This window comes from Ambystoma mexicanum, chromosome 1q (genome assembly GCF_040938575.1).
Source record: "Ambystoma mexicanum isolate Mex_15411 chromosome 1q, UKY_AmexF1_1, whole genome shotgun sequence".
Taxonomy (NCBI): domain Eukaryota; kingdom Metazoa; phylum Chordata; class Amphibia; order Caudata; family Ambystomatidae; genus Ambystoma; species Ambystoma mexicanum.
In genome coordinates, this window is record NC_090922.1 from 1,406,939,830 (window position 1) to 1,406,953,091 (window position 13,262).

Below are 13,262 nucleotides of genomic sequence, written 5' to 3' on the forward strand. Positions count from 1 at the left end.
ATCTGTGATCACCTACCTTTCCGGCGTGCAGCAAAACACTTTGTGTCCTACACCTAAATCTCTTGCGTTCTCCCATTCCGCTTTCTTCAGTGTTGCTCTTAGCACCTTGAGTCCCCAGCTGATGATTGTAGCGCTTTAGAAATATACATAAACAGTTTGGAGGTAATGTCCCTAGGTGGCTTGATCTTGAAAGGAATACATTAATGGCTATTCTACTCCCTAGTATATTATTGAGCAAAAATACAGATTTTAGAAATTTAGCTCCTTTCCTTTGGTTCACAAAAGAATGACACAACGTTCTCCATTTCTATTAGATACACAAACATTTATGGAAAAATCCTTTAATTACATTATAATTGGACCATGCATCCACCTATCAAAGTATGAACAGGCCATGGCATTTGTAAAGATGTTATGTTTCTTTCTTTTAGTCAACTTCAGCCTGCATTTTTGCTCCAAACAAATCAAATGGACAATTATTATATTATTAAAGCTGTGGATGTTGATTGGTTTGCCAATTCTATTCCTAAATCATTCTTTTCTGAAATGGCATTATGATTGAGAATATTTTTTGAGTCTGGTCAGTTATGGCCAACTCCATATTCTGCATTACATATATGTGCAAAATCTGATTGGTAAGAAATGTGGTTGTGTCCCATCAGTGGATTATTGTCTTTCATTTTATCACACAAATATGTTTATATTACATAAATATTTGTGGATGTCACTTAACATGCTTAAAGCAAATCCTATAAATTCAGACTAGTGTTGTCACTATATAACGGAAATATGTGACTGTCCTTTTACATACAAGCTCTGGGGTAACATTTTGGAAAAGGTTTACAATATTCTGCCAATTTCAGAACTCCGTCCTTAAAAATAATAATGCTTAAGTCAAAAGCTATTACAATTTCTTCATCCAGTATTAGGTGACTTTAATTTCTGCAGCCATCAAATCGGTTGATCATTCCACTCTTTTGGGTTCTCTTTCGTCTCCTGGAACTTACACATTAATATGCTGAGAGAAATAGTTAAGTGGAAGTCAAAGGGTTGCAGACTTGTGGACTCCACCCTCACTTCCTGCCTTGACAGACACTCTGGAGCATGGGCGGGCTTGACCCATGTCTCCCGCTGAAGATAAAAATCACAGAAAGGACTGTCCCACCCTGGAGGGCAGGAGAAGATCCAAGAAGGGACAAGAAGCTCAAAAATGGCAAAAATAGAAGACTGGCCATTTTGGTCAAATAGGCACCATGGGAGCCTTTACCGCAGCTGTGAAAACAGCCTGTGGTTAAGATGCACTGAATTGGTAAAAAGGTTTGCTGCCACCTGCCATTTAAGGTAAGCTTGTCCCTGTAACATAATTGTTACAATGCTAGTGAGAAAGGGGATACATTGTATCTCCCCAGCACTCCACATAAGGTAGGGTGTGCTGGTTTTCACCTAACAAAATGTAGAAGGGATAGAACTATCCTTTCTACACTTGGGAACTGTGGTTTATTTTATTTATGTATTTTATTTAATTGAATATATATAACAAGCTTAATACCCAGAGGTTTTGAAGCGTGAACCCAGGAATCGAACTGGTGTTGCTCTGCATCGTCTTGCTTCCAAGGCAAGCGCGTTGCACCCAAGCTATCCTCCAGGCCCTGTTCTCACAAGGTTAGCGAGAGAAAGTAAAAGGGGAGCCCTAAGGGCAACCCTGTAAAAATCAAAAGGTATATATCAAAAGTTGTCAGAGGATAACATTAAAAAGACACTGTTGAGAGTCTTAAAAATGACACCCATAAAAAGAGTAGAAGGATCTGTGAGTGTGGAAAAAAGGTTCCAACTCACTGGGATATAGGGAAAAATAATCTACCAGTCCAGCAAAAAGTTCTAGGGGTCTCACAAGGGAGTGAAATTTAGCACTAAAGTTCAGATCTTACTTAACGCCTTACTTCTTCCCTGCCCCTACTCGGGACACTTCTCAGGTAAGGCCTGTAGCTGAGATGTCCTTGGACCTCTAAAATCTTCACTCTACACCTTTCCTCTCTAATCCTTAGTCAGATCATTTAACCTTTCTGTCATTTCAATGCAGACAGTTCACAGATCTTCGCCTTCTCCTCTTTTTCACACTCTTAAATTCTCCGTTTAATCCTGTCTACTAACTATCCATTCATAGATGTCTTCACATTTATTCACTTAAACCCCTCCTAAACTGAAATTCTGTTTTTTCCCCTATCCTCCCCATTCCCCCCTAGTCAACCTTATGGCATTCCTCCCCCCTGCACTCTTGCCTTTCACCCCTTATTCACATAACTATGGTGCCATTTTTGAATCCTCTCTTTCTTTCTCAGCACAAAATCACCAATACTGCTCATGGCTGTTCACTTGTACATGCATCTTTCTCTCATTTAATGTTACCAAGCCTCTTAACTCCTTTCTCAACTTCTCTCGTCTCAATTACTGCTCTGCTCTTCTAGTTGGTTCTCATGCCTCTCATTATAACTCCCTTTGCTCTACTTCTAACTCTGCTCTCCGCCTCATTTGAATTTTACCTTCTAGTACTCCTATTTCCTCTTCCGCTCGACCTCTATCTTTCTTGCCATTTTATTCTCATCTCCTCTTTCATTTCATCTGAATAGTCTTTAAATGTGCCTATGGTTTTGCCCCTCATATCCGTCATCTCTTGTGTCTCCTTCTATTCTCCTTCCCATCTTCTAAGTTCACAATTTGAGTACCGTCTTTCCAACTCCACCCTTAAGCCTTTGAACACATCCTCTTGCCTTCACGCTTCTGCCCTGCATGCTCCTAAACACTGGAATGCTCTACCTCTTACTATCCACTCCTACACTTCTTTCCATATCTTTAACACTGGTTTAAAGAATAATTTTCTCTCCTTCCTTCTGATACTTAATCCACCCCCTCCCTCTGCCAAATTTGCTTTGTCATTTTACCATAATTATCTTTGTACCATTGTTTATTTGTTCATGAAGCGCTTTGGTGAAAGTGCTGATTAAATAACAATAAATACCAAATCTATTACTTTCAATTAGAAGGACATGCAATTATTAATTATTGGTGGCAATCGATTTATTTCCAAGGAGACGTTCTGCAGTTTAACTAATGTACTCATTTATCAAACCGAATACACATGCTGATTTTTGGCCTTCTATTAAAGAGTATTGTAATAGCCACATCATCACTGATTCTCTGGAGGGAACATTCTCCTACGTGGCCAGGGAAAGGCAGAAGCTAGCTGACTCTGACCCTGGGGCAGTCTGCGGGAGGACCATGTAGGGAAGGAGAAACTCCAGGGAGGAAAGAGAATACTAGACTTAAATAACCTTTCAGTGATAACTCCTAGTAACAGGCAAGGACCTGTGCCACCCTCTTGTATAGCTTATTGTAATGTAGATACTGAATTCCCAGACGTGTTCAGCCAACACAGCTGAGCAAGCATCGAGAGAGAGAGAGAGAGTCTGCCACTACATCCCACTGGTGCTGATGCTGTTTGGGACACCGGAGGTGAACGGACTGCGGAACACAGCTCAGAGGCTGGAGGAGATGGCGTGCAGCAAAGCCAAACCGGGAAAAGGTTGCTGCTTCCCTGTCACGGGCAGCTGGAGCTGACAGACAAAGAGGGAGGCCAAGTGGGAATGAAGCAGCTCATGGAAGGTATTGCAGGACAGCGGACGAGAAGCGTAGAGGATGGAGAAATGTGAACGCTGAAGACGTAGAGAAACACTGGTAAACCCAGGGAGAGTACATGGGTTACTTAGGCACTTCAGGGTGAATACCGCGTACCACACTCGATGCAAGAGAGCCCAAACGAAGAAGGCAATATAATTGATACAGATACAAACATTGCAAAAAGCCCAAGAGACGGCAATATCATTGATACAGAGATGAACATTGAGAAAATTCTAAGTGAAGGCAATAAAATTCATACAAACATTGGGAAAAGCCTAAGTGAAGGCAGTACAGTTAATACAAAACTGAACATTTTTGAAAACCCTAATAAAGACAGTACGAATGATACAAAGTTTGAGAAGAAAAGGTCAGTGACACAATACTGGAGAAGTGTTGTTTCTTGTATACAGAAGAGGGTGAAAAGAAAGTGAAGCAGCCCTGGCAGGATAGTGAACCAGGCAAACAGTGAGGCTTGGACTCACACCCAAATAATACAGTTGGGACACCCTGGTAGGGGAGTAAACCAGGGGTGAAAGGAGAAGTGATAAGGGAAGTGGAAGAAGTAGTGAGCAGAGACAAAGAGGTTGAGAACCCTGCCTTGAAAGTGTGAACCATTAATCTGTAATCAAAGGGAAGATCCATACCCCTTTTAAAGAAGAAGCTACAATACCCTGGCAGGAGAGTATACCATGGAGAGAAGAAGGTTTAAGAAAGTTATGGGGTCAATACCCCTTTGTGAAAACAAGAAACCATAAAGTTTCGATGCAGAAGGGGAAGAGCCTTACCCCTTTGAATAATAAAGGCTACAAGAGAAGTAACAAAAAACAGTTAAGCACTGGCAGGAGAGTAAACCAGGGGAAAGAACATAAGTGAATACATCTCAAGTTGTGGAACAGTGACAATAGGGGAAACAGTACCACTTGAAAGAGGAACAAGATCAGGAAAGCGAGAGAAAGTAAATATCTAAAAGAAATGTTACAGTGACAAGAAGACCATAGAATAAGTGAAGACTGAAGGAGTACTCGGGTAGAGTCATCTCCTTGGAAAACATCGGAACATAATTGGCTTTACTGGAAGTTCCGGACAGATTGTGAGAAACCATAAGAACCATAGGGGAAGGGACACCCCCTTGTTCCTGGTGGAACATTATTCTTTTTCTTTTCTGCACCTTAAAACTTTATGTTTGAAACCTCAAGAGAAAGCTATAAGACTATAGCTCACAGAAATCCCAATTTTCACCTTGTAATTAGTTTAGTGTCTAAGGGTCAGTTTAGGGTTTTAGACACAGAACGGAGGATCCTTTATTTGTTGAACATCCTGACACGGACGTTCATTAGCTTTGTTGAGGCAGGGAAACCCCTCATAGACCTTGGGACAGGTAGGATTTCTCCAACTGCTTGCATTATTTTGGCAATAAATGTGTATAACCAACACTTAACATGCAACAGTGTCCGTGTCTTACTCTTGATCCCTTACAGTATCTTGGTACTCCAGACCTACCTTCAATTCTAGTTAAATTGGAATGTTTGTAATTCATTGTTATATTATATTTATATGACAAATGTGACAAGGGTGGCAGTCTGGTCTTGTCAAAAGGGAGAGGGAGAGGACTGTGCAAGGAAGGCATGGTATCAACAGTAAGACAGACAAGTGACTACAGTTCAGGGTGTTTATTGAACTTTAAAAGGGATTTGAAAAACACATATCTAATCCTAAATCTAAAAGGTGGGAGCAAGCTGTGACCATCAAGTAATAACGCAGTCCTAGAGATGTCTTGTCAAAATAAAAGGGCCTATACTAATAAACCTATTGCCAATCCTTACCTTTAAATACCAAATGTGTGGGAAACAATGTTAAGCAAAAGAAAGAAGTATTCAAGAAATGATATGTCAGACTATTCAGGCCATTGGCCTCCCCCTTCCCCAGGTTTTCAGCGCTGGACAAAGTGGCACACTCAAGCTTAGCAAAGTCTCTGGCTTCCCTAGCACGACGGTGCAGTTCAGACATTAGCATCAGGGCCTTGCATCCCCAAGTATATTTTCTTTCAAAGTCTCTTCTATTAGAGGGCCTGATGCGACAAACAATATAGTTTTTTCCTCTCAGGCTTTCACACGCACTCAATTTCTTAGGTGATTCACTATTCACCTTGGATCCCCCTCAGCCTGGTTCAGATCCCATAGGATTTTCATGTATCCAATTTCATCACAATGTTCAATCAGTCTCCCTCCGCCGGGCTCGGACCAATTTTAATGTACTTTAACAATCTTGCTTCAATCCAATGCTCTCAGCTGATCTCCCTCGTTCGAGCTCGGACCAACTTTAAGGTACTTTGGCATCAACTTTCTTTACTCTATCAACATCTATCGAGACTTTCGATGGTGCACAGGATTTTTCTTGACCCGTTGCAGGACCACTTCGATTCACAAGCCTTTGTCACTCTATCGCTTTTGCCACCTCTCTGTTGTATACCTTACAGAGACCTTCGAATGAGCATGTACCTGGTGGCAGACCACTCTGTCTAAGGTATCGTATCTTGGTTTTAAATTTCAATCACTCATCAGTTGTCCAATTTTACTCGGGTTGGTTATCACATGCGCTTCATAAACTGTTCGCTTCAGCGTTCACCATACAATGTTGCTACTTGCACCTTGGCTTCAACACATAACGGTCTGGTATTGGCCTGCGCATCTCACCAGCCGAGTTGATTTCACTGGCGTTGCTTTGTTGTGGGAGCCAAGGACAGTACCACGGCCGCAGGCGATTCTTCCTGCCTTGATTATCGACGCGCAAGAGCCCCGGGCACCTCCTACACACAATGCAGGATTCTTCAGCCTGGTTTCCTGGTCTTACGCTTTCTATTCTCAAGGTTTCCTGAAATAGAGGTTCCTCGTAAAAATGGTCAAGGGCACTTCCCTCCTTGCGATTCCCGTCTGTGTTGCCATCTTTCGCCTTGTGTAAAACTGCCATCTTGGAACTGCTGCTTCCTCGTGTGCTAGCCCTCGCCCCGAGTGTGCTCTCGTACACCGCCTTTTATCCGTGTGGGTAAGTGTAATGGAAGTCAGGTGTGTGTGATGGTCAGTAATTGCCTGACCCTGCCTGACTATTGTATTGGGACATGTCAGGTATACGGCTCGGGTGTTAGTCCATTTTTTCTAATAGCAAGCGGTCTATGAGAAAGTGTTCCTGTTATGAAAGGGGTGGGAGGTTGAGTTCCTAGGTATCCTACCCGGTAGGATGGGGTAAAGATTTTATAGGGAAGGGGATAACCCATCTCCCCATACGGTTTCCCCCTCCCCAAAGACCCCTCACCCAGGTGATCCTCTCACACTGGTCCACTCACAGGAACTGGATCCAAAAGCGATGGCTGTGTCCTGGCCACCTGGATGACAGATCCCTGGGGACTAGCGGGTGAGACACTTTCAGGTTTCTCACAACTGAAACAGAGTAAGTAATCTTGGGCACGTACTAACACAGAGGGACCTGATCCTCACCACAAACCATTGTACCAGTATTTTGTTTGTAAACCCTTGAATAGTAGAACAATCAGCCATACCCACAATACCAACTACTCCTGTGATTTCTTTTCCCTTTAAGGCAGAATGAAACCAACCCTCTCTGCATGAAAAAGATCATATCCTCCCTGTGGCACCTGTTGGTGTGCATGCATGATAAGGAGGGAACCGAGAGTCCGACGAAGACCCACCTGCATGCATGCATGCATGCAGCAATGCCAGTGCCCAAACAAGAAGGGCGATGGCATGCAAGTAGGGGCCCCTTGCAGCGGCAACCCAATGCTCATCCTCCACATCCACAACAAACAGCATGTGTCAGGGTACACCCTAGACTACCAAGGACTTAATAGACAGGGTCCTAACCCCAGGGGAAGAGAGAACCACCATCAAGCCACTTGGTCCCAAGACCGCATTACGAGCTGGGACAGGAAACTTCTGGAAATGGCATTGATTTGATCCGCCAGGCCCACACAGAGAAAGTGGGAGGGTTTTAGCCACTGTTTAATAACTTCAAATCCATATACACACCTCCCAAAAGGAAAAGATATAATATGACTGGCTAGGGAGAGAGGGACAATCACATAGAAGGGAGGGAGATTTAAGGAGGGGACAGGAAATCTGAAGTGTGGGTAACGTGGGTGAGGTCAGTGGAGTTGGTGGTGGAGGACCAAGAGAACCGCAGGAGGAAGTAGGAAGCAGCAGAGCCCATAGACATCTAATGGAAAAGGTAAGGTGTTGTTTCAGTGAGTACAAGGGTTCTACAGTGTGAGTGTGCGTGCATGTGAGACATGTGGATAGAAAAGATTGTGTAAGGTGTGGCATTGAGAATGCGGCTACAGACTGAAAGGAGGGTACTTGAGTAGTGGTTTAATGGGAGGCATGGTAGTGCAGGAGGGGTAGTAGGAGGAGGAGCGGTTGTAGTAAGAGTAAAAGTGGTAGTAGTAAATGAGTAGTACGAGGAGCAGTGGCAATCAGAGGAGATGCAATAGTAAGAGGAGGTGTATTGGGAGGATGAGTGTTAGGAGGAGGAGAAAAAGCAGTAGTAAAAGGAAGGAGCGGATGAAACATCAGAGGGGAAGAAGAGAGGTAAGCTCAAGAAGAGGGTCTGAGACAGTAAGAGTAGAGAAGGGATGAGTTAAGCGTGGGCGTGAGTGCAAGGTACGCAAGATAGTCTTAGGGAGTCGTCAGCAGCCTGAGACTTATTTAGACAATTGGGTTAGCAATCGGTAGTACTAACCTGGGGTTATGGATGCCTGGGTTAGGGAGAAACACCAAGAGAGACGAGCAAGAGGATACACAAATTTAGAATAAACAATCCTGAACCGTCCTTGTGTCGCCAAATGTTTTCTGCCATCTGTGACGCAAAACTTGCTTTAGAATTACAATTTGTGATCATATGCTTGTCTAAGGCGAAGATACACTTGTTATTAGTGTATATCTTACTTTGTTATACTATGTAATAAAACAATTTTGAACTAAAGAATAAATATTGACAGTGGTTCAAATTCAACTCCTGGGGCTGATACGTTTTTCAAGTTCAGTGTTCAAACCTCTGCACAACCAAGGAAGTGCTCACAAAGAGCTTCCAAGAGTATATAAGCTTGAGCTCATCACGGTATGTCACTTTGCGCTCAGCGCTTTCTTGAGGATGGCATTGAGTCTGCAGGACCTTTAATATGGGAATATGTCGGGTATGTCTAAACCCTGTACCTGGCAATGCCGTTTGCATCTAGTGTTACACCGTGGACATCTGCAGTTAGTTTAAGTTTACTTCTATCTGCGATGTGGGAGAAAAGAAATAAATGTGTTGGAGACTGCTTGACAACAATATGCAGGAACTCATATTATGGCAAAGGGTGCATTATGTGTTGGCCAATATTATAAATGTTGATGGAAAATACTGCATGTCCAAGAGCAAGAGAGGCAAGGACTAGGGTTGATTCAAATCAGTTGATTTGTGAAGTGGCCAAATCAGCACGTGTGGGTGTTCCTCCATGAGGTCACATGCTTCGACCCAATTGTTGTGCTCCAGGAAGGTCAGCACCTGAAATGGGGTTATTGAGAGTTGTAAGGGTGGTGCTTTACCACTCACCTGCCCAATATTGTCAGCACTGCACTCTGTCATTGCGAACCAAGATGGGCGAGGGGGTGGGGAGGAAGAGGAGAAGGGTTTGGAAGGCAGAAGAAACTTACCACTACTTACAAGGTTGACAGATCCCTAGTGAAGACTATCCAGCAAGACAAGTACAGTTGTATTCTGTTCTTCCATAGTGCCAGGTGAGCTGTGATGTCACATGGGGTTATCCGCCAAACAAACAGAACAAACCTTTGGATGGATTTCCCACTTCTAATGCTGGGAAATTAAGAACTGACCTGTCGGCTAGTGTGGCCTTACAAGTAAATTGAGTCACATGAGGGGTCCTGCCAACATTTGAGGTATCTCGAGCAGAAAAATAACCTGGCCCTTTCCTGGGGCAAATCAGGAAGAGGATAGGTGCCGAACATGGCTGCGCTTTGTTTAAAATAAATGTGTAGTTCTTCCAGCCAACCAAAATTTAGTATGATGGGTTGCCATTGAAAGTTTGCCCTCTGTGTTTGGGCCCTAGGTCTCCTTACCTTCAGCTGTGCATTAACATGGCTTGTTTTTTAAAAGGTCTGGTGCTTTGCCACCAGCGAAATGGAGTCAGGATCTGTCCTTGCATGTCAGGGAGATCTTTTGTTCTGTGAGATGGAGTTGTCTCTGGGATTTATGATCATAATTGCTTTTCATCTAGTCAGACAGAGATGAAGTGCAGCTCAGAAAACCATTTTCTGAAATTCATGCGTTGAATACCTTATTTCTGCTGACGCTGGACTGCAGGAGCTTTTAGGCTCCAAATGAGCACGTGCATACATTCGGGTTTAAGTGCTTTACAAATCACTAACTGCCAATAATATGCTAGATCTAAAACTCTCCCCAATTCAATGTCAGGTGTTTATGCTCGGTAGTTGTGCTGCGAGTTTTGTACACTGTAGGACTTCATGTGGGGTTCTCCTCCTACTTCTGAGAGATGCAATAACAGCTGGTATTATTGTCCAATTTAATGTATGGTCCTCAGAAGGATGGGGGGGATAAGTAGACACTTCTGGATTTTGAGCGTGCAACTGACCATTACTCGCATCTCTGTGAGTAATTAACTTGCTGAGCTATCTTCTCATATATGATGTGTAGTCATGGGGTGCGTTGCGTTTTGAGGTCTTACTGTGAAGTTGAAGTATGTGCTTGTGTTATTCTATTGCCTGGCGCATTTGTGATGTGGGTTTGTAGTTGTGTTTTTGGGTTGTACTTTTATAATTTTGTTCAGTTGCTTGGTTTTGATCTGGTCGACAAAACTTCTGCAGTGCCGGTCATGTTAAGTGACCAGTATGTGCTCATTGTGTCTCAGGGCACCAGTCCTGGTTCAGTATGTGGACCGCACAGTTCCAGTTCCTGTGTGGGTGTTGTCGCCTGTGATGCTCCTGGATGATTTGTGTCTGGCCAGACATTGCTGCTGAGGGGCATGTATGGGTTTCCCATTGTGTATGCAGTTGGGTGATGTTTGTAGCAGATGTAATGTTTCAGCAATTGCATTGTTGTTATTCATGGTATGTTTGTGGCGAGTGGTTACCATGTAGTGTTTGATCATTGGTCATTTCCACTGTGTGTACTGTGAGAGAGGTGCCGCGGTCTGCCTGTCAGAATGTTTGGATGCATGAGTGGAATGCATGTACAGCGTTCGTGCAGCACTGGGTGAGTGTTCTGGGAATGGCAGTTAGAGAGTGAACAGACTGGGACATGGATGCGCCGTGGTCTGTGTGTCTATGTAACGTTCCTAAGGTGACATTTGTGGAACGTATCCAGCGTGGTATTTCCATCAGGAACCAGCCACCACACAAATATTGTGCAGGTAGATATTCAGGTTGTCAATTTGGCAATAGTACACATCATTGATCCACAAATGGAAGTGAGTGTGAGTATTTCTCCTAGTGCCTTTTAAGGGACAAAGGGCTAAAGTAACTGTGGGCACTAACCTCATTTATACTCCACGAAGTAAAAGCTGTGTTTGCATGCAACCTCCATTGGACTCACCATGTGGTATTGCCAGTGACCAAGACACCAATAGAAATCTGACATATGGGACCAGCACTCACCTTGCGGAACAATTTATCAGAGCGGTCCTTGTAATAACCTTCATAATGTTTCAGCTCTTCCTCGTCTCCATTGGTCACTGTTGTAACTGGCACAACCCCAGCGGGACAGTCCAGCAAGTTGTACAGGACTGTGTATGATACCGCGACTATAACAAAACAAAATGAAATGCTATTTTGTGAAAGCACACTTTTAAAAACAAAAACTACAATTTATTTTCTTCAACTATCCTGTTCACCTGACATTTTCCTAGCAGTTCTGTAGTCGAGCCAAATGGCAGTGCATGCTAAAACCCTGCTGGGCAGCCTGCCTCCAAGGCCTAAGTTGGAAGATTGGTTTAACTCCAATTTAATTAACTAGTCCTCAAAAGTGGTCTCTAATCCTATGATATATGTGTTACATGGTAAATTAAATCTGTTATTTGAAGAATAGCGAGGGGCTCCAAACTGATGGGACTGGTGAAGAAGAGTTCCACATGGCCACTTGCTAGGCAGCAGAGCACAAGCAACCTCAAGGACCTCCAGTCTACCACCGATTGTTAAAAGGAATTTTCTATTCAAACACCCCATTGGTCAACAGATCTATGTGTTAAACTGAATTCTTCGCTAAGCCAGGACCCCTAAAAATTCTTCTTACTAGTGGTTGTCAATGTGGTGAATTGCGGATTCCCGCTAAAACCTGTAAGGAGGGAAAGCAGACAAACTAACACATTGGCAAACTCCAGAGATGGCTTTCCCCCATAGTCTTGTGCTCAATGTCAAGTTTGTGCGTAAAAGCAATCAGTGATGCGTAAAAGCACAAAGTACAATATTCAATGGGATAGTAAAGTTAGAGGAGGATTCTGGAGTGAAGAAAATGTGGTTCCTAAAGTCAGGGGAGGATCTGCTGCGGAGAAGAAAGGGATTACTAACTTTCGGACGGCTTTAGGATGCAGAGGACACCCAAGCTAAGGCAAGGACCACAAGGGATCCTTTGTGTGTAAAAAGAGGTTATGGGTTGGATGAACGGTATTGCGCCCTTTTGCCGACGCCCGTTTTTCCAACGGGTGTTTTGCAGTGGGAGTTTTGCTGAACATTTCCATCAACATTTTTGTGGGGGGGTGAGGGAGTAAATAAAGTGTTGGGGGGGGAATAAAAACAAAAAATTAAGGGCATTTTTGGGGTGGGGACAGTACAGGGGGAGGAAACCCCCCAAAAATAATTTAAACAAAATTCTGGTTAAGTTTTTCGGCAAATCTTGCGCGGCAAAACACCCATTGGAAAAAAGGAGGTCAGCTAAAATGACATGGAACCTGATGAACTAGGGGCCACCGGTAAGTAGTACGAGTACTAACTGCCCTTAGCTCTCTCCGGGATCAAATTTGGCAGGTTTATAGATGGTCACCTGGAGTACAAAATCCCCTCCTTGGTTAATTTTCAAAGAGCACAGGAACTGCAGGTGCAGATGCGGTTTCGGTGTTGGATCTCTCGCCTCGAATGCAAGACAAAGAAAGCACTGATGCAGCTGGTCTCATGACACTTGAAGAAAGACGCGAAAGTCACCAGCAGCGACCAGCACTGTCGCACAGTCACACAGGTGCACCCAAGTCTCGCAAACTGATGCACGTTTCCCTCTCGCAGCCCAAAGCAGCTGGTACAACGAAATTTGGCAAGAAGATGTTTTGCATTGCAAACTAGGATTTACCCAAAGTTCGAGCTGAAACTCAATGAACACTCCAGCACAAGCGGGTCAGTCCACTGAAGGGCCGAGGGCCACTACTGAGAAGGCTTGTTTGCAGGGGCCAAGGAGACATCGAGAATGATTGGTCCCACCACTCCAAGGGGTTGAAGCACCTTTGTATGCCTTCAGAGATCGAGTGCAAAGCAGGGCGCTACTGGGACAAAAGCAGGTTCAGGGTACCAAACCTT

At 43.8% G+C, this 13,262-nt stretch overlaps 1 protein-coding gene across 2 annotated transcripts in view; it reads right to left on the reverse strand.

The window, feature by feature from the left end:
- LOC138548350 (vitamin D3 hydroxylase-associated protein-like) overlaps positions 1–13,262 on the reverse strand; it is a 476,815-nt gene that overhangs the window by 43,010 nt on the left and 420,543 nt on the right. For both annotated transcript variants that reach the window (XM_069642270.1, XM_069642271.1), the window contains one exon: positions 11,358–11,503. In XM_069642270.1, the coding sequence (XP_069498371.1) occupies positions 11,358–11,503 (146 nt within the window). The remainder of the gene's footprint in view (positions 1–11,357; positions 11,504–13,262) is intronic.